The sequence below is a fragment of the Galleria mellonella genome, unplaced genomic scaffold (assembly GCF_026898425.1).
Source record: "Galleria mellonella isolate WM207_F2 unplaced genomic scaffold, CSIRO_AGI_GalMel_v1 utg789, whole genome shotgun sequence".
In the NCBI taxonomy this organism is placed as follows: domain Eukaryota; kingdom Metazoa; phylum Arthropoda; class Insecta; order Lepidoptera; family Pyralidae; genus Galleria; species Galleria mellonella.
Window position 1 is genome coordinate 591,026 of NW_026442155.1, and position 23,106 is coordinate 614,131.

Here is a 23,106-nt window from a genome sequence, read left to right on the forward strand (position 1 = left end):
TTTATACAACTTAGAATGACAAACAAGCTGACGGCCCACCTGATGGAAAGTGCTAACCGTCGCCTATACACATGAGCAGTACCGTGGACATAACAGAGTATACTGTTTCGCCCATGATACCCCCCATTCAGATTTTATTCCTCTGTACCCTGTAAATTCACGCCATATCTCACCGTTCAAACCGAAACAGCCATACAAACACAACTGCTTCACGGTTGAAACACGAATGGGACAGAGGTACTCAAGCAAACGACTTTTGTACAATGATCTCCCTCTGGTATACTCTACTGGCAAACCCTCCCTCTATGAGGGAGGACTATAGTCAACAGTTAACGGCGGAGATGATGATGAATGTAAAGAATATATTTATTGAAATTGCGGGCAAATTATGGTTTGTCGTAGAAGAGTTATAAAGTTACGCGAGTTATTTACTCGTAGCAAATATTAATAAATCGCACTAGTGACGTCCTAATGTCACTGCCGCCATATTTTTTTTTTGATGGCTGAAAATGGTGTGGTAACGGGATACGCTGGCGGAGCACCAGTGAAGGGTGATAGATGAGAATGAAAACAGGCCAGTTAGCACATCATGATGAATTCATCAGGAATTAACCATGATAGTTTCCAGGGGGAACTGCGAGGAGGTCTACCTGGTTGGGTATATTGCTAGCAATAGGATTCCCAGTCTCCATTACTAACAATCCATTTCCCCCCACTGCCGTCATATTGACACAGGGAGCGCTTTGTTTTTATATAGCTTGATAGATTGACCATAAATATTTTTGGCAGTACTCTTTTCTCATATTACCTATTCGAAATAATGAATAAACTTTTATTGTTTGTATATATTATAATTATTATATCAGCCAAAAGTTGGGGGTGCTCAATAGGGTGAGACGGTATTTCACGCCGGATCACCGCCTGAAATTGTATAAAGCTCAAGTGAGGCCACACATGGAATACTGTTTTCATCTGTGGGCAGGAGCGCCACAGTACCAACTCCTTCCGTTAGACCGCATTCAAAGTCGGGCAGCTCGAATTGGTGACGATCGGCGTCTTGCTGTCCGGCTCGACCCACTGAAACTGCGTACAGATGTTGCATCTGCTGGGAGTGCTCTGAAGAATTGTTTGGATTGATACCTGCTGCTGATTTTCACCATCGTACAACCCGCCATAAACTAAAATTTCATCCCAACCATCTGGACGAGTGGCGGTCCTCCACCGTGCGTTTTTCAAGGCACTTTCTCCCACGCACAACCACTCTTTGGAATCAACTTCCAGCAGCAGTATTTCCGAACCGATACGGCAGCATAACCTTCAAGAAAAGAGCATATTTCTTTTTAAAAGGCCGGCAGCACACCTGCAATGCCGTAGGTGTTGTGGGTGACCATGGGCGGCGGTAGTCACTTACCATCAGGTGAGCCGCATGCTCGTTTGCCCCCTGTGTTGTAAAAAAAAAATCAGCCTTTAACTGTCCTCTGCTGAACATAAGCTTCTCCCTTAGGGAGTTTTATCTGTTGTTGCCACGCTTGGCAGGCGGATTGGCAACCGCAGTTAAGCTTTGGAGAAGTTTTAAGAAGGATGGTGCCCATCCCTCGCCTTCCCTTAATCGCCTCTTACGACAATCACGGGAAAGGAAAGCGTGGAATATTCTATGCCGGGACTACATGGTCATATATATCATGAACAGTATCATGGACATAACAGAGTATACTGTGTCACTCATGATATCCTTCATGCGTTGCATTCCAGAGGATTAAAGTGTTGTGCATGTTATTAAATTACTTCTTTCTACTCAGGCTCTTTGGAAAAATCGTTAACTTCACTGTTTGTATACCCCTTTAAAAGATTACTAATCACTTCGGTTAACTCCAGTAGCATAATATGCCGGGGGTTACCATTTATACTATGTATAAAAATCAGTGTATTCCAGGAAGGATTAAACAATGAGAAATTTGACTCCCACCCGTCGAGCCCTGAGGAGTTACCAGCGTACCTTAGAGTGCACAATCCGTGGTATCACGGACTGGACCTCCTCGCCTCTTTAGTGCTTATTATGCTGGCGTTTACAGAAGATCCAGCAGTACCGGCTTTTGAGGTATGTTTCAAAATCCATTGGCAATAGATTGTGTACTGGTATATTCATGAGGAGCTTTCTGACTTATTCTGTTATAAAATGTAATATAATTTTCTCAAACATGCTTGGAAATGTGAGCATTATTTTGACAATCTTTTTCGAGATAAACCAAAATTGCCGTACTGGCCTGATACTTTCGGGCAGCGGCCGGCAAAAGTTGTATGAAAATCCATATCTGTCGTGTTTTGCGGCCAGATAAATTACTATGTAAACTCATATCTGTCCTGTAATTTAAAAATGGAATGACCTTTTACTTCGAAACATGGCTACCAAGGAGGTAACTAATAAAAGGTTTTATTTAAATTTCGAATTGGCTTGCAAATAGAAAGCTGTTTATTGAAAAAAAAACAAAGGAACATTATGGCGCGTGAAAAATTATTATTGTTCGTTATTCGTCATTGAACTTAAAAAGTAAAATTGTGTTTTTGATTTCCGCGCATTATTTGAGAAAAGTACTATACAAGCCTTGGCCACAACTAGGCATTGATGGACTCACGTATGTGTGCCTCGGCTTCGCCTCGGCCCACATTTGCACCTTCGTCTATCAATGCCTCAGTTGCTGGCCGCTGCAGTAATGTACTATTTTCGTATTGAATTTCGCTTTTTTCTTTTAATGATGGTTGTGTGGATTCTAACATATAATAGATTATCCTTTGCCGTCCCTGTGAGTGTGCCATCCGTCTTGCAATGATGCTCGTCAGAGCTAATATGTTCTCTTTTCTCGTAACACATGGTATTCTAGTACGGATTCTATCCGCCACCAATGGCAGTCTATATATATTCGATATTCTTTTATATTATGCTTCTTAAATATCAGCTTTTATTTTTTTTTTACAATAAGAATGGCAATTTAGCACACTGTCTTCATATTTGCAACCTATACTTAGCTTAGTACTTGATTAAAATAATTAAATATCAATTAATTAAATAAGAGATGTAAATTTCAGCTTCCAGTATGGGCGCACGGCACCATAGAATTAATGGCATTAACAGTTATTGGGGTGGAACTACACTTAAAATTAAAATGGATAGGCTGGAGCACTATCCTAAAACACAAAAGAACTATGATAAAGGTGGGTAGACATTGCAATATGTGGCGATGCAATTTTTTTTATCAATGTTTAGACCAAATAATTAAAATTGTTAGCACCTCTATAGGCGCCAACAATTTTTCAATATTTGTAAGTTTATACTGGGCATCGATGTTTTACATATATACATACGTACATACATACATACATATCTGTCACGCCTGTCTCCCATTAGAGTGTATAGTATTACCATCAATTATAACATCGATGCCCTAACACCAGAGGAAGACTGTACAAAAGTCGACTGCTTGAGTACCTCTGTCCCATTCGTGTTTCAACCGTGAAGCAGCTGTGTTTGCATGGCTGTGTTTCGGTTTGAAGGGCGTGAATTTACTATGGCGTGAATTTACTGGGTACAGAGGAATAACACCTGAGTCCTCAGGAATGGCAACGCATGGGGGGGTATCATGGGCGAAACAGTATACTCTGTTATGTCCATGGTACTGCTCATGTCTGTAGGCGACGGTTACCACTTTCCATCAGGTGGACCGTCACCTTGTTTGCCATTCTGAGTTGTATAAAAAACAAAAAAAAAACTTACCATACAGGAAGATTATACGAATTAAAAATTTAGGGTACTTTTCGCCTATATTTTATTATCTAAGTCCGCAATTATTTTAAGGATCTTAATATTTAAACTGAAACAAATCAAATTAGATAGATAGATAGATATTCTTTATTGTTTCCTCCAAAAGATTACAATAGTAAACTTAGTATAAGTGTAAATAATTAATTAATACAAGTGTTGCTGATTAACCGCAAACAAGTTCGATTATGGTAGTTGTTTACTCTGTAGAACAATTTATATTATATATAATGTATTAAACTACATCGTTTACAATACTAATTAAATTAATTGATGTTAATATTTATTTTTCAGGGTATTACCCTTTTAATAATGGTATTGGAAGCAGTGGTGGTCCTTTGTAGACAATCTTCACATTTTCGTGTAACGAGAGCACTGCGACCCATTTTCTTGGTAGACACGCGGCACTGCGGTGGCGTGAGAAGGTTCATCAGACAAATATTACAGTCGTTACCGCCTATTATTGATATGTTAGGTGCGTTTTAATTATTTAAATGTATAAACTGATCATTCTTAGATTAATTTATTTAAATTAGTAAAGTAGATACAGCGTGTGTTGCCTATATCCTCTATATATAATAAAAAATATTTGGATACTAAATTTAAATTTGAAAACGTACTATTAATTTTATTAATTGAATATCTAATACCTAAATACAACCAAAAGTACTCTAAAAATATAGTTTTTTTCTAAAAAAAAGTAAAATTTGCTTCAATAAATATACTTTATACCGTAAGTTTTATTTGGTAATAGTCTCGATTCAAATCCATCCTCTTTTTTTTTTGTTTCAGGTCTTTTAATGTTCTTTGTGGCGACATATTCGCTGTTAGGTTATTATTTATTCTCGGAACACATAGACAATGGACACTTTCAGACAATCAGTGATTCCTTCGTTAGCATGTTTGTTTTGCTGACTACTGCCAAGTAAGTAATTCTTTTTTTTAAGAAGTTTTCTCACAATGATCAGTATCATTAAATATTCTTGTATTATTAAAAAAAAAATTGTTGCAGTTTCCCAGATGTAATGATGCCGTCGTATGCTAAATCAAAATGGTACGCGCTGTTCTTTATCCTGTACATAATTACCGTCCTCTACGTACTTATGAATTTGGTGAGTTATATTTATATTAAATATTATAGAGTCTACTTAACCCATTTAAAACAATCTCAAACATTATGTATGTCACGGAGAATATTGGCGCAAAATCGACGCCATTATTTGAACATCACTGACAGACTGTCAAATACGAGCATTTAAAATGTTAACAATAATACAATGTGTTGCAGATTCAATTTATTTATTTATTTAACTCTTTATTGCACCGTAAATAAAAAATATACAATGACAAGTGAATAATTCAAGTGAAATACAGTAACATAAATACAGATTTAATAATTTTAGGAATTTCCAAGTGGGGCATGGCATAAACATGGTTGGGAAACATTGCTCTAGATGCTGGCGGTAGTGTACGAGACGTTCACGCGCATCGAGCGCGAGAAGTGCCGCGCGCTGCTGCTGCACCGGCGCCGCGCCGCGCGCCACGCGTTCCGGCTGCTGGTGTCGCGCCGCGCGCCGCGCCACGTGCGCCTGCGCCACTTCGCCGGCCTCATGCGCCACTACGCGCCGCACTACAGTACGTACCGCGCTACCGGACACCTTTCACAAACTAATTCGTCGGTAGATACGTTTTCGTTACAACACAAGTGAGGAAAAAATAAAACGTCGTCTATTGCTGTGTCCGTCCTACAATCACCACGTAGCTTTCAGAGAGAGATATTTATTTTAAAATTATATTAAACTATTTAGTTATTACTCGTGACATTGTTCGTGATTGGAATATTCCTATTGAAGCAGTTCAAGAGTAGTCTCTCTCCTATACTATGTACGACGTATATATCAAATTTCATGACGATCGGTCGAGCCTTTAAGGCGTCAAGCGATAACAGACAAAATCATAATTAAAAATATTTTTTTCTATATTTAATGGTGTGTTTTGCATGATTTACAGGCGGTTTAGACGTATATCTAATGTTCAAGCAACTAAACCATTCCGACACCGGCGGCCTGTCTAGTTCCGAGTTCGCGAACCTGTACGAGGTGTTCGCGCTGCGCTGGTGTCCGCAGCAGTCGCGCGCGCCCTGGTACTCCGCCTCGGCCTTGGAGCCGTTGGGGAGGGCCGCCGCTGCTGCCGTCCGGTGGCCTTACTTCGAATACCTTATATGTACGATAATCATTTTATAATAAGTATACATGAAATGTGAAACGCAGTGTAGAACGAGCCCTCACTAGATGGAGTGACGATACCAAATATATTGCAGGGAATCAGTGACTGGCTTATGGCAGTTTATGGGGGAGGCCTATGTTCAGCAGTGGACGGATAGTGCCTGATATGATGGTGATAAAAATTGGCTAATATGAAAAAAGAAGCAGGCCAGTTAGCTCAACGTGATGGATACACCTGGAATTCAGCACGATGGTTTCCATGGGGCTAGGGTTTCTAGGAAGAGGCCTATGTTAAGAAGTGGACAGGTGATGTGACAGCTGATATGGTGATACACGGAATGGCATACAATTTTTTTAACTTATAAAATGTTAACTCCACCTACGCTATTAGACTATGAATTACTTTCTTCAATCGTACATTCTTGACAGAGTGGTTTTCATGATTATAGTGGATTGTCGATGAGGCTCTTCATCGTGACTGAGGTCTTCGCAATGTGTTTCCATCAATTTCTGCTCACAGCCGAAAGATTCTGAATACATTAGTGAAGTATTCACGAAGTTTATTAGTTGATAACGAAGTCAGATCTGTTGGATATTGTAAGGAATTCAGCATGAGTTGTTCTATGATGTTTTCCAGGGTCTACCTCGTGGAGGTCGACTTGATAGGCTATACTGCTATTGCCGTGTATTCCCGGCATAGAATAGACTACTTCTTTTCCCATGGGTGTCGTAAAAGACGACTAAGTGAATGGTCGAAGAATAGGCAGCAGCGTCCCTCTTAAAACATTTACTGCAGTTGACTGCAGACTGCAGTTACTAACCCGCCTGCCAAATGTGGCAACTACTGGCCACCCCTCCCTCCCTCCAGTCCCTCCCCTCAAGGGCGAGGCCTTTGTTCATTGGACACTTAATAACTGATATGATGACGATGATGAATAGCTTTTATCTCTTTTCAGACGCACTAATCATAGGTAACGGGATATCAATGGTGCTGCGTGTTTGCGAAGCGGCCGGCGACCTGCAGGACAGCGCCAGACTGTTGTGTGCCTCGTGGGATACTTGGTTATTCCTCACGTGTAAGTTGCAATATTTTACCAATAGGAGAGTGTTGAAATTTCTTTCTCACTTGAATATCTAAGTCCAAGCAATTACATTAGTGAGATATGTAATAATAGGGAGACTTTGTACAAAAGTCGATTGCTTGGGTACCTCTGTCCCATTCGTGTTTCTACCGTGAAGTAGTTGTGTTTGTATGGCTGTGTTTCTGTTTGAAGGGTGGGATATGGCGTGAATTTACTGGGTACAGAGGAATAACACCTGAGTCCTCAGGAATGGAAACGCATAGGGGGGGTATCATGGGCGAAACAGTATACTCTGTTATGTCCATGGTACTGCTCATGTCTATAGGCGACGATTACCACTTTCCATCAGGTGAGCCGTCAGCTTGTTTGCCATTCTAAGTTGTATAAAAAAAAATTGTACATAAAATTTTGTTTGCAGTGTTCCTCCTGGAAGCTGGGCTCCGTATAATGGCCATGGGACTAGCGGCCTACCTGGAGAGTGGGTGGAACGTGTTCGACCTGAGTGTGACGCTGCTGGCCCTCATGGGCGCTGTGCTGTTGAGCATAGCTCCCAAACTATTCATTGTTGTTATATTCAGACCACTAAGGTTAATAAGTCGTATATATATATATTTTTTTATAGATAAAGCCCTTTGAACTTTGATTAAATTAAGCTTTCTAAAGCTTTTATTCATATTTATTTTTATTAAGGAATTTCGCGACTGACTCTTGGCCACAACAGAATATCAGTGTTTTGCTCTTTTGAGGGCAAAGCAATAAACTGAGTTGTGACCATTTTCTGTTACTATGAAAAAAGGACATGGAGGCATGAAAAAAGGAAATTGTTGTTTTATATATTTTGCTTTTTGTTTTCTTTTTTTGTTGCCTTTTTGTTTTTAATTTTTTTTATCTCTTTTACTGTGTATTATGTGTATGTTTGTATTGTAATTTGTGTGCTGTAAGTAATGCAAATACAAGAGGGAGACTTTGTTCAAAAGTGGTTTGCTTGGGTACCTCTGTCCTATTCGTGTTTTAACCATAAAGCAGTTGTGTTTGCATGGCTGTGTTTCGGTTTGGAGGGTGGGATATGGCGTGAATTTACAGGGTACGGAGAAATAACACCTGAGTCCTCAGGAATGGCAATGCATGGTACCCATGATACCCTCATGGGCGAAGCAGTATATACTGTTATGTCCATGGTACTGCTCATGTCTATAGGCGACGGTTACCACTTTCCATCAGGTGGGCCGTCAGCTTGTTTGCCATTCTAAGTTTTTTGTTGCTGTTTTTGTTTTTTATTCTTTTATCTCTTTTACTGTGTATTATGTGTATATTTGTATTGTAATTTGTGTGCTGCAAGTAATGCAAATAAATTATCTATCTATCTATTTAAGGTACTTTTTAGTATAAATTATATAATATAATTATATTTATAATAATATTTATTTAATTTTAAGTAAGTATCATTATAAATTGTTAAAGATACCGCGAACATACAGGAATACAGATTGAACCATGAATCTCTTTCTTTTTTATTTACTTCAAATTGAAGGACGTTCTCTATACGTCAATATTAAAATATTACATTTATAAAATTTTCATATGGCAACTTTGAATTAAAAAAAAAGTAGGTGTAGTAGTGATTTTAATAGTAAGTTATAATTAAATAAGTGAAAAGCATTTGCAGATTGAAAATTAGTCAAAAATTTTTTATCTCCCCCACATGTCTATGTATACAGCTATTATTAAGTATTACCATTGATACAGCTACAGATTATGCTATTGTTAAAAAATTATAACTTGTCTTTATTTCATTTTTTTAATTTTTTTTTTCCATGTTACCAGTTTTAAGTAACTAATTACGTAAATTAAAATATATGTATTTATATTATTTTCTGTAGATTAATGCGTCTATACAAATTGAAGAAACGCTACCGCGACGTGTTCGGCACGCTGGTATTGCTATCCCCGTTGATGTCATCCGCCGGCTGCGTAATGCTTGTCATGTACTACTTCTTCGCCATCGTCGGCATGGAGCTCTTCGCCACATACGACTTGAGGAATTGCTGTGTGTAAGTGCCACTAAAAGAAATATAACTATAAAATAGCCCTAAAACAATTATTAAATGTAATTTTGGTGACAATTTAATACGTACTACTTTTTCAAAGTATCTATGTTTAAGTGTCACTTTTGTACGAATATTTAGGCGGGAAACGATTTCAACAAAACCATAGACAATTAAAGTTTGCGCAATAAGCTTTTTTATGTTTAAAATTGTTATTGCGCAAAAAATATATTAATACTATACTAACATTTTGCAAAAGACATTGCGAGAACCTCAACCGCGAAGGAGGGCCTCATCGACGATCCACTATCATTGTAAAAACCACGACCACTCTGTCCAGAGTGTTCGAATGAACAGAGAGATACTAAAATTAAGCATGTTTCTTATGAAATACGACCAAATAAATCTTTTATCTCAAATAACCTATAATCGTTACTCGACTTTCATTTTTTGTATTTATTCTTTTGTTCGAAGATACAACATTAATGCTACATATTTAGTTAAATGATATGCAGCGATTGATTGGTACACCTTTGGGTGTTAGATCAAATTCCACAAGATTTTTATGTATCCTTATACATAAAAATCTCGTGTCACACTGTTTGTTCATGTATATCTCTGCAATCGCTAATATTTTTTTTGCTAATTTTAATGAAATTTTGTAAATATAATATATTGTTTACTTCAAATTGAGAGATGCGATATTTGTATCCTACTTATAAATAATGTAACCTATGACAGCACAAAACGAAGTTTGCCAACGCATTAATAAATAAAATGCAATATAACGCAAATTGGACTCTATTTTCCGCGCTTAACCTCTCATTTGGGCCGTTGTGCGTATGAGTCGTGGCTTGTACAGGCAAAATGCAATATAATAATATAATGTTTTAACTTTGTAGTTTAAGCATAACCTGCTCTTCCACAGTAACACCACCGTGGAGGATTTCTACAAATTCTCACTGAACAGTTCCACCCCCCTTGGGTACTATTACTTGAACAATTTCGAGAACATCGTCACTAGTGGCGTGACGCTGTTCGAGCTGACCGTCGTCAACAACTGGTTTATCCTGATGAACGCATATGCCACTGTTGCCGGGCAGTTTAGCAGGATGTACTTTATGGTAAGTGCTTCTTAAATTTTAGAATTAGACAGTCTATTAAAATTTATAATTAAATTCCCCAGCACTTTAAAAAATTACCAACTAATTATTTTAAATCCCAATAACAAAAATGGCTTATTGACCATTGTTTCTATTTAATTAATGAATTTATAAAATGAAAAGTGAAATGAGTAAATAATTAATATTATAATAATATTGTTGACACTAATCACAGACCTACTAACTACTAACTACGTACCTAACGTATTAATATCAAATGAGATGAAGTACATTATTTGACATATTGTTTTTTTTTTTTATAAAAATTGTTAACATTGTTTATTTAATGTTTAAGTATTTTAAATTTTGCACGCCTAATTGTGGCGAAATATGTGGACTTAATATTATTTTAACACCTATATGTGAAATGTGAAATGTGAATAGGACCCTATTTTCCGCGCTTAGCCTCCCATTTGGGCCGTTGTGCGCCCCAATATATTTACCATGTTTCTTGCCAATAAATATTTATTTATTTATTCAAAGATACTTTTGGTTACTCAAGGGATTAAAGAGATCAATCTTTTGTCTGTTAATCTTTATAGCAGTAGCAGAAGCCATATAGGCGTGTTTGAAAGACAGGAGGGTTGTTCAATTTGATAGCAGATAAAATTGATTACTTGACATTTCCAGGTATTCTATCTATTCACAATGGTGGTGCTGACGATAGTGGTAGCAAGCGTGCTGGAGGCTTTCAGATTTAGGATACAGTATAAACGGAGCACCACGAAAAGAGACGGTATGATTTACTTTTAGTCCTAATAAAACTTTATTAAGCTTAAGACAGAATAAAAAATAAAGAAACACATTTCAAAAATTACAAAAATATTATAAATCCTAAATACATTCAACAATATGTACTTTTAAATATTATTTTATTTATTTAATAGCTGTATGTTTTTCTGTCTTGATTTATGGAGACACAGCGAGAGTAATTTAACTGAATTAATTTATTTTTTCTATATTTTTTTTTAAATTCATCTGCTTACCTTGTCAGCGACTTAGCGTGAAGACTGTTAGTTTTTTTATGTAGAAATTATATCAATTGATTGAAATGTCCACAGAGGAGAAGCTGCTGCATGAGGAAGTACATACGAATTGGGAAGAGGCGCAGCGGCTTGGCGCCAGCGGAGATCTAGCTGAAGAGTTGCGTCCTTATCTACCGCCTGGGGTAAGAACACATTGGTTCAGCCTATCTTAGAAGCTGGAGAAGTTTTCAGCACATGACTGATAAGACTGGAAAGGTTCACAGTGGGAGTAAAGGAATAAATATTATATTTTTAGTAGTAATAATCTATTTGCAGTTCATTTTTATATATATACATATATGTCAAGAGTACTTTTTAAGAGAAAAAATATGGATAGAAAAATAATATTGATATATTGCGTGTTTTAACTTAAATCTATATATACCTACTATTAAGGAAGTTCAATGAAGGCTTCCTTAATTGCTTTAAAATTATTTTTTATACAACTTAGAATGGCAGACAAGCTGATGGCCCATCTGATGGCAAGTGGTAACCGTCGCCTATAGACATGAGCAGTACCATGGACATAACAGAGTATACTGTTTCGCCCATAATACCCCCCATGCGTTGCCATTCCTGAGGACTCCGGTGTTATTCCTCTGTACCCAGTAAATTCATGCCATATCCCATCCTTCAAACCGAAACACAGCCATGCAAACAACTGCTTCACGGTAGAAACACGAATGGGACAGAGGTACCCAAGCAATCGACTTTTGTACAAAGTCTCCCTCTGGTAAAATGTATACTATTATTGCCTGATTGCCCGTTATTTCTTAATCATGGATTACAGAAGTAGGAAAACAAATTAAATAAACACCTTTTAGATGGTGTACCAAGATAGATTTTCAAAAACATAACTGTTCCCGTGGTAGACCTGATGCATTGGCATTACTTAATATTAAGGTGTTATGTATACATACTCTGTAAACCCTTCAAACTGAAACAAAATCATACAATTACAGCTACGTGATGGCAATAATCTACCATAAAATTACTTGTATAGTATATCAATATAAAAAAAAACTAATGTGCAATGCATTATTTATTTATTTATGTTGTAATACTGAATAATAATAATTTATTTATTTTATTTACTTATACTTTTGCACACATTAAAATATGTCTGTAGGACGGACTTAATGCCTGACAGCATTCTCTACCAGTCAACCGTTGCGCTGAACAGAGAGAGCAAATGGCGGTGCATTGATTAAAAAAATTTTGTGAATTAAATAAATATTTTGTGAGACAACAACATTAATACATTTAAAGATAAATGAACATACAAACATATATAATAATACACTTACAAAAATTATACATACATAAATCACATACAAAACAATACATATAAGTATAAATAATTATACATAAATACATATTAATAAAATAAATATGTAAGTCAAGACTAATTAAATAAAACAATGTTGTGCGTTATTATGAATTTGAAAAACTTTGTTGTGTCCAGGTGGATGTGACGTTTATTGGTTCAAGACCACGAACGAAGGAGGTGCTGCAAAGGAGAATGTATCAGTCTGATATTCAGAAGTGGCTTGCTGAGGAAGACGAAAATGAAGGTGTGTTGTAATAGCCTATATTTGCACGGATAGCTGAAAGATTAAAAGCATTAAAAGGCATATACTGTTGTGAGATAAGCATTATTCAATTTCTATTATTAAAGGTTCCATTATTTTAAATAAAATATTCTAGATTTTTCAAAGATTACTAGAAAACTATAAAATTCTTACTTTGCAATAAGCAGCCCTTTAAAAAAACAGTTTCTTAAAAGGCCAACAATGCAACTCTCGTGTTACAATGGGACATTATTAATCAAAACTATAAACCTAAAAAAGGCAAAGTTAATCCACTAATTAAGACAGGTTTTTTAAAGTTAGACACCATTTCATCTTTGGTGAGATGTGGTGAGAATTTATGTGCGATTTTATTAAATTCGGTACGGAAAATAAGTTATAATGTCTTATAGTAACTAAGTGGCAACCATTATCCATAGACATGTACAGCAATATAAATATCACTCCCATGGCGATGGCTTAAATCTTGAAGTAAAATTAAGAGCTTGTTAAGAAAAAAATCTCTTCTAAAATTTCTTAACATTCATTAAAATATTTAGGTATGCCCCCATCGACTACGCTAACCTCAAGCGAGGACCCACTATCTCCTCCTCTCATCCACCAGCCCGAAACGGAGTCCAACAGTCAACTTCAAACCGGCTACCAGTTGTAGAACATAATTCTGAGCGCGCTGTTCGACCGGCTCGCCTTCATCTGGGACGCGGTTAAGACTTTATGATGGAGTATATTCCGATGGTTCTTCGGATCATTCCAGGCTTGAATAGTGCAATTATCTACATAGGATTGAATGTGTGCTGTGAGGTATACTCTGAATATAATTATATAGCTATCTAGCAGCTTGATGTCGATAAAACAGCAAGTACATTCGCGGTAAACAACTTGAACAAAACCATAGACAATGATGCTTGCGCAGTACATAGTTGTGCAAGCAAAATTGTTACTGCGCAAATCGTATTGTGTTAGATGCTCAAGTTATTTGTCGTAGTCTATAGAATCGTTATGTTCATAGGCAATTTTTAGCAGCTTTACGAATACATAATAAATATATTGTAATATTTTGTTTATAGATATATTATTATAAATGCAGTACTGTTTTAATATTTTATATAATAACATTAATAAATAGACACATACCTAGTAATAGATAAATTGTTTAATGCCTTTATTTTGATTGACAAAATTGGCATATTTGAAAAAAGTATACTTGTAAACATTATGGTATAAATAAATTCTAATTTTGAAATTGAAAATCTGCTACAAGTATAGAAATTAGAGTACGTAAATTGTAATAAATTGCCAGATTAATTTTTTTGCAAATATGCTATATATATAAAAATAAAGGTTTGTATGGTGCATGGATGTATAAAATAATATATTTAATAAAGTATTTCGAATGGTAACAACATCTGTGATAACGGAATCATGATTGACCAATGTTTTAATAGAGACATATATTTCGTTTGAATTTTGTTTAATCGTAAATAGCTTATTGTGTAGTCTATTTCAATAGAGCTTAATTAATATGTAAATAAACGAATAATTAACTTAACTATAGACAGTCTACTGATCCAATAATACTACAAATAAAAAAAAACAATCAATTGATTAAATGTTTCTATTTGTTACTGCTTAATTTTACTTAAAGAGTGTTTCTGTGATAATTTTAATAAAATTTTCTTATCTATTCATTATTTTCTATTGTAATAGACTATACATATTATAATTATGACGCGTTGTGAAGACATTATGTTTGAGATTATTTTGGTCGTATCTGTATTAATTTACCAAAGGTGGTTTAATTAATGTTTAATTTAGTATTACTAATGTCGCGCCACGACTAGAGAAACCCATAACATTGTCATTGTAATACCAGTAAAAATTATCAAGAAATGTCATAAAGAGATATTACTGTTGAAAAGAAATAGGTAAGTACTATTTATATTTATAAATTCTAATATATTTTAAACATTAAAAATACTTAAAAATTACAAAACTTAAAAAAATAGAATACTTAAAAATTAAAAAATAATTTTATTTAAATTATTGTAAAAAAAAGTATATAAAGTTACACACGGTTTGTTAAACACAAATATATTATTTGAACAAAACTACTTAACAAACTTATAACTCTTGCGCAGTAATTAATTTTGTATGTAAAATTTTACTGTGCAAGTTACAGGTTGTATACCTGTACTCAAATTATTTCCCATTACCTATTTTCAAGGTTTTCTACACATTTTAAATTTATGTTAGTAATTTAACAATGCGAGGACAAGTAAATAGTACTTACATACTTAAAAATAAATTTGAATCTACAGAAAATTAAATAAAATCTCTTTTCGTGGTGACGACTTCTTGTATTTTTAACGACGGGATTAATTACATAACAAAAAAACATAAAATTTTACTATAAGTTTTTGTTTTTTTTTTTACACAAAAACTACAAGGCAAGATAATATTCTAAAAGTGCTTTATAGATAAAGCTAATTACTGTTAGTTGACGTGTTTATATAATTAAATCGACATCTATGTAAAAAGAAATGAAATTGGAAATATAAATAAATAAATAAAGTATTGTAGTTAGGGCACACAGAGCTTAGACGTGTATATGTTTGTATACAAATTAATAAATACAAAATAAGTGTAGTTGGCTTCACTGTTCAGAAAAAAAAAAGTGTAACGGAAAAGATACAATTTGAAATCAAGCAATAGTACCTAATTGTGAAATAATATATTATTAATTATGCTTAACAGGAAATTTACAAAATTATTTTTTAAATTTGGATCATTTGGCTTGTATTTTTTCCGTTACACTGCTTTCTACCAAGAATACAAACGAAAAATATTAACTATGGCAACACTTGTAAGGTGTTGCTACTTTAGTGATATAGCAGTGCAATAGACTAATACAAGCTATAGCTAATATTGTTTATAATAATTTACAATATAAATTCGAAATGGCTGCTTCTTTATTGATTGAAATGAATCTAGTCTAACCTGTAGCTAATTTTATATTGTGTATGAAGCTCGTAGCTAGTATTCACGTGAAAAATAAGGCGGGAAATAATTATTTATTTTAATTATTCATTTGCTTATATGTGTATGATATAAATGCAAATAATTTATATACATATATACCTACTTATTACGCATCACATAGTTTCCTTTTCCACTGTTTTATAAAAGAACATAGATACATACGCGGTCAAACTGCACTATGATATATATACGTATTAAAATTAAGTAGTCTCTTTAACTACATTGACGTTTTGATTGGATATAAAAAAAAATACAGGTAAAAAAAAAACAACTAATAATCTTTAACAAAAAAAAATATAGTGTGATGTAGTCTTTGATCTCAGATGCTCGTCCTGAGTTATCATAACACAAAATATCATGGCTTGAGTCCTTTGCCTCACTTTTTTTTTTATAGAACTCCCTGGCTACGGGCACAATACTATTATATTAGAATAAACAATTAATTAAAAACACATACAACTAAGTTAAACAAATACAATGCTGTATTTGTTTAATTTTACAATACCTTTTACATTTGATATTTTTAAATTAGGCTTTTATTGTATTATTTAATGACGAAATAAATTTGAAAAACAATCGTATATACTTAAGCATAATTACCTAATTGTGTTTTTATTGACCATTAATTTAGGAAATAATCTAATTTAAATACTAACATATTTTTAATTTAAGAATTTTTTTAAGGTGTATTAATTTATTTTCCGTTTCTAAATTTTATTTTTTATACCAACCACAGATGATAATATAGATACTACTTGATATAAAAGTTCTCTCTCTTTTCATTTAAGAGATTCTTCTTGTCGCGGCAACTAATTCATGCATTTTCTTCCAACCAGCTCTATCCCAGGCCATATCCTTGATCTCCCTATACGATATGACACCTAGTGCTTCCTTTATCTGTCCCATGTAATTATTCCTTGGTCTTTCCCTTCTTCTTTTGCCCTCTAAATTTCCTTCCTCTTTAAAAAATCATTATGTCATATAAGTTGGCCCAGCATTTTGCCTCTTCTGTTCTCTATTGTTTTTATTCTTGTTCTTTTCTCATTCACTCTTTTCAAGACTTCCCCATTCGTTACTATTTCTGTCCAGCCTATCCTTTCCATTCTCCTCCATGTCCATATGCCTCAAGCATCTTTCTTTCCTTTTGCGTCATTGCCCATATTTAACACCCATATAATGCTATGTTCCAAATGTAAGTTATTAAAAATGTCTTACGGATTATTTTTGATATTTTTGACGTAAATATATGTATTTTTGTTATCATAGCTCTGTTTTGTAACTATAAATATATAATATGAATATAAAAGTTATTTGCTATAAGTATTAATGTTAAAGTATTAAAGTTGTTTTATGTAAACGCAGTACATACCTAAATGAAAAAGTATACGCAGCTATAATATATATTATGTTTTTTTAGAAAATTTACTTTTCGAAATCATCTACTAGAGGTGCAGCTTCTTTTTAATTATATCTATTCGCAGTCATAACGTTCATTCAATTATTAAATTTTGTAGAACTCTCACTAGCCACTCGGATAGGTCCGTTAAATATCAGGTACGTTCTTTAATTTATACAGCGCCGCATTTAAGAACAGATTATATAGGCTATAGCCTAGAGGCTTCTACCATAAAGGGCTCCCCAACACAAATGGGCAGATTTGGTTAAAAATTAAGAAAATAAAAAAAATGGAAACTTAATTTTTTACCAATAAGCGTTAAAATTTTATTACTAGCAACACTGCCACGGCTAGAGATTTCCCGCAGCCATTTCATTTGCAGATTAATAAACAATAGTGAATATGTCAATAATTCTAGTTTCATTCCATCAATTTAACTGAATTTTAAATACTATATAGGTACCTAATAAAATGATTAAAAATCAATTTATAATATATTAATAAATATTAGGAAATTAATTTGTAATTTTAAAGTTGAAATTATAAATATAGTAATCTGCATTATACGTAAAATGGTATCCTCACCACAGATTTAGCTTAGGATCCACAGACCCTAAATGCGGCGCTGAATAATCGACAAGATGTCTCGGATTAGATTACCCCATCTGAAATTACTGTCGTGAGCATAACACACATGTTTTACTAAATTAATTGCAAATACCTTACTTTACATTTGCAGTATTTTTCTACATTATATAATAAAAAATACATAAATTAGGTAATGCAGGGTTGGAAAAATTATTTGTACTAAATCTATATTATGAATAGTGTAATGTATTTTTTGTTATTAAATTTCTATATGAATTAGGTATGACATTAAAATACAAACATATATTGAATTATAATAGCTTTCTTTAAAGAGGGGAGACCCTTTGTAGAGACTTGCATTGAACAACTTTCAATATTTATGATTTAAAAAGTGCTCTAAGAAGCGAACTTTGTCTCTGGTATTGCAAGCGTTCATTGGTTACGGTAATTGCTTACAATCAGGCGGACCGTATGCTTGTTTGCCAACTTTTTTATATACAGAAAAATTGCCATTTTCATCAAGATACTAAATCATTGATCAGTACCAGATCAGTCATGTTTTTGTTAGGCCTGTGTCTGGATGATGAAGATGATGATGACGTGATTTAACGACGATTTTGTTTTTAAATGACTTCATTTATATACTAAAGATTATGCTTTTTATTTTTCTGGTCCAGTCTTCCAGGTTTTTTGATTTTTATCATCCATTTTACAATGTTTAAGTATTGATATTAATTGTATGGCCACTATAGTATAGCTAATGTTACATATAAAATGTACCTGGAATCATTAATGGGTTTTTAGGGTTTTTATTTTTAAATATATTTTTTTAATATATTAAGACGTAAAAGATTTTATTAATTTATAAAAGATTAAAAATAGATTTATATTTTTTGTCATCGATAAGTGCATATTTTTTTTTAAAGTTTGTAATAGTTTTAACCTTAGATTATATAGACAGAGTGTCTCTATATACTTCCCCAAAAACAGTTCATCTTTTTATCCATGTGTGCATAAATAGGGTTACAAATATCTACAGTTAATTCCGCGTAGTAGGAAACATTTATAAGGTTTAATTAAAAAATTAAAACAACTTAACTATACTCTTAGGAATATATTCAAAAAAACAAAATAAACAGTGCAAAATGATGCTTAACTTTATACTGAATATTTTGATTAATATCTGAGTATAGACACAAAATATGTTTTCATTTTTAAATCACTAAAAATGTCCACCATTTCAATTAATATATGTATTCAAATTTATAAGAAACACGCACATATGTATATTTATATTAGAAAAAAAAAATAGTTCCAAATTCAAATAAAAAAAAAAATCAACTACTTGATCTTGGAAATTTTTAATCCAATTACTTGCAACACTGAAAAAAGCGCGGTTTGTTTTTTTTTTATACCTTTTTAATATTCGATGCTCTATTTATATAATCAGGTTTAAACGGAATTCATTTATGTATGTATGTGAATGTTTATAGTTTTATTATTTTATTATATTGTTAACAGTATTAATATGATTTGAATGTATTGTAATCGCTTTAAGTGAAGATAATTATTTTTTTTTTAATATCACATTGTTGATACGCAATTGTAATAATATTGAAATGTGTTGATATTTTATTGTCAATAAATGCACTTTTAGGTAATATTTGTCTCAATTTTTTATTTTTTTCACATCGTCAAAAAATTTTAGCTGTTTTTTTATGAATGATTTTTTTTTATACAACTTAGAATGGCAAACAAGCTGACGGCCCACCTGATGGAAAGTGGTAACCGTCGCCTATAGACATGAGCAGTACCATGGACATAACAGAGTATACTGTTACGCATGTTAAATAAAATAACATACCATGGCGTTGTTCAGAAATAAGGTGTTATCATTCCATACTCTGTAATTTTTTATCGTATATTATCGTTAACACGTTGCGCCCGGCGCCGGTCCCTGGGGACCGGCAGCGAACTTTCCGTGGTCAGCGTCGATCCCAGGGGACCGGCACTAGAATTTTCCGTGTGACCAGCGTCGGACATATTCAATGTTATGGGCAATAACTATTTCCAAAACTAAATTCAATTTTCTTTTTACGAACAATCTGTACACTTCGATAGGTCTTTTGTAACTGATCACCTCTCGAAGGTACGTACGTGGTTTTATTATACCTACATCATAAGAAAATATGGAATAGAATCACACATACATTACACATACACTTAAAAAACGTCCAAAATAGCGCGACAAAGAATTCTTTATCTCATTAGTACTAAAGTAATCTCTTGGCGATAGCATACAACATTGTATCTCTCGCCGGCTGCCGGCTGCCGGCTGAACGGAAAGGACAGCGAATACGGCGCCGGGCTCAACGTGTTAAGCAATCTCTTCCAGGCAACCTTTGGGTAAAGTACATTATAGGACACGGGAAATTCAGGACATTTTAAATCCAAACAAATAAAAGACATATAATTTCAATAAATTTATTAAACGACAGTCTATAATTCTGCAACAATATTCATTTAGCACCAATTAAACTAACGTATTGAGCGTGGCAATACTGATTTAGCTAATCGTAATAATAATACTATCTAATAGGAATGGGTAATATAGAGAAATATAGAGAAATATATATATATATATATATATATATATACGAGGTTTGTCCGGAAAGTACGTATAAAAGTTTTTTAAAAATTTTATTTTACAATTATTCAGGTAAATCAATTTTATCCCCTTCAAAGTACTCCCCCTGTGACATAATGCACTTGTGCCAACGCCGTTTCCACTGTGAGAAGGCTCCTTGAAAGTCCTCTGGTTGTAGGTTTCTCAGCTGCCCCGTCGTAGCTTTTTTTATCTCATTTATGTCCCCCAAATGCCGCCCCCGAAGTACCAATTTGGTTTTTGGGAACAAGAAGAAGTCACACGGGGCCAAATCCGGCGAATAGGGGGGTGTTCGGTCACCGTAATGGAATTTTTACTCAAAAACTCACGGACAACAAGAGAGGTGTGGGCAGGGGCATTGTCGTGGTGAAGAATCCAACGCCCCTCTCGCGCCAATTCTGGACGAACTCGTGCCACACGAGCTTTGAGGCGTCTGAGCACATCGACGTAGAATTTTCCATCAACTGTCTGGCCTGGAGGGACGAATTCTTGATGGACAATCCCCCGAACATCGAAAAAAACAATCAACATTGTCTTGACATTTGAGCGGGATTTTCTTGATTTTTTTGTTCGTGGTTCCCCGGATGTCTTCCACTCTTTGCTTTCACGGCCATTCTTGCCGAGTTTCGAGAGAAACTTGATTACGACGCGCTGCTCTTCAACGGAAGCGGGCTCCATGCCGACGGGGTTTCGTTAAGAGGTAACTTCACAGATGGCGTGACAAGCCAGTTCGCACCGCACGGCGGTCAGACCAGAACTGAAGCATTGTTAGGGACATAAGGAAGGGGTCCTGCGCTTACCTGGCCTCCCCACTCCTCTTTCTCGCATTCCAGAACACTTTTATACGAACTTTCCGGACAGACCTCGTGTATATATATATATATATATATATATATATATATATATATATATATATATATATATATATATATATATATATATATATATATATATATATATATATATATATATATATTTATACAAATTAGAATGGCAAACAATCTGACGGCCCACCTGATGTAAAGTGGTAACCGTCGCCTATAGACATGAGCAGTACCGTGGACATAACAGAGTATACTGTTTCGCCCATGATACCCCCCATGCGTTGCCATTCCTGAGGACTCAGGTGTTATTCCTCTGTACCCTGTAAATTCACGCCAATATATTGTGGTTACAATATCTGTATATTGGTCCAATAACGAATATACACAATATCGGTAATAACATATGTAATACCAAATAAAACATCCGATGGAATTAAAATATCCGATTGGTATGGGTGATAACCAAATAGACGATATTTTATCCGGTCGTCAGTGTCCAGAAAACCCAATATATATATATTGGCATGATATCGATATTACCCATGCCTACTATCTAACGCGATCTGATATCATGTTAGACGAATTTAGCTATTCTCAAGAACACCTTACAATAAAGGACATTTCATAATGGGTTTGTAAATAAACTATATTATATTAAATGCGGTAAAATGTACAGAAAATATGGGAATCTTTATAGGTAAAGCACGCAGGCATAGACTTAGTTTTATTTGAAAATAGACTCTAGTCACATTAGCAAAGGTTGATATTGGTATAACAATTAAACTGTGGCGTTTGTCGTGGCTTAAAATTGTCCACAACAGCCTTCTAGACAAGAGACAAATGTATCTAAATAGGTTATTTTTTCTGCTGTATTAGATAGAACGAGACAACAATGTCTGCCGTTTTGTTTCTTAAGCACACAAAGAAAACATCTGATTAAACTCTCATTTGTCGGTTGTCGCTTTGTTCTCTTAAACTTGCACTGCGCCAACGTGATTGTCTGCGTTGGCCTTAGATATATAAAATTATATGGTTATTTATACAGTTATGATATATTTATAACTGTGTACCCCATAGATAAAGAATAGTATCTATGGTGAACTTTTTTAATATTTCGACTTGACATAACCAGCCAGTTTTCCAACAGCTAAATTTTCCTAGTTTTGAATCTTTGCACTTTGAGCAGATGATTCTATTTAGGAGCAAAATATTTAAAACAGAAATAATTATACACTAAATAAGTAGGAAATACATCTGTTTATATTTCTTATAATTTTTTTTATATAATAAATTATAATTTCACTTTTAACAATTGAAAAAATATTTACAATACATTGGTATCTATATATATATATATATATATATATATATATATATATATATATATATATATATATATATATATATATATATATATATATATTGTGTAAAATATGCAGTCTCTGCTCAGTGAAAATTTGATTCAATTTTTTTTTTTTATTAAACTAACCATAAATCAGTTTAATCAAATTACAGACAACACAAATAACAGTACATATATTTATATTTAATTAGAAGGTGGGTGTACATACGGTCGAAGAGTCATTGGACAATTATTATAAATCCTTCGCATTTTAAACACATTACGAGATTTGTATCCAATAAAAATATA

The 23,106-nt window shown here is 33.9% G+C and overlaps 1 protein-coding gene across 4 annotated transcripts in view; it reads left to right on the top strand.

Annotated features, from left to right (window-relative positions):
* LOC113522377 (two pore channel protein 1-like) overlaps positions 1-19,994 on the top strand; it is a 36,855-nt gene extending 16,861 nt beyond the window's left edge. For 2 of the 4 annotated variants that reach the window (XM_052901697.1, XM_052901699.1), the window contains exons 3-17: positions 1,934-2,098; positions 3,085-3,210; positions 4,109-4,289; positions 4,607-4,739; positions 4,827-4,926; positions 5,269-5,449; positions 5,825-6,037; positions 6,996-7,115; positions 7,540-7,708; positions 9,002-9,172; positions 10,095-10,290; positions 10,960-11,065; positions 11,391-11,497; positions 12,820-12,928; positions 13,483-19,993. In XM_052901697.1, the coding sequence (XP_052757657.1) occupies positions 1,934-2,098; positions 3,085-3,210; positions 4,109-4,289; positions 4,607-4,739; positions 4,827-4,926; positions 5,269-5,449; positions 5,825-6,037; positions 6,996-7,115; positions 7,540-7,708; positions 9,002-9,172; positions 10,095-10,290; positions 10,960-11,065; positions 11,391-11,497; positions 12,820-12,928; positions 13,483-13,595 (2,190 nt within the window). In that variant the 3' untranslated portion in view covers positions 13,596-19,993. Of the gene's footprint in view, positions 1-1,923; positions 2,099-3,084; positions 3,211-4,108; positions 4,290-4,606; positions 4,740-4,826; positions 4,927-5,268; positions 5,450-5,824; positions 6,038-6,995; positions 7,116-7,539; positions 7,709-9,001; positions 9,173-10,094; positions 10,291-10,959; positions 11,066-11,390; positions 11,498-12,819; positions 12,929-13,482 lie in introns of all 4 variants that reach the window. The other 2 variants (XM_052901698.1, XM_052901700.1) reach the window with 2 other exon arrangements.
* The last annotated feature ends 3,112 nt before the right edge of the window (positions 19,995-23,106 follow it).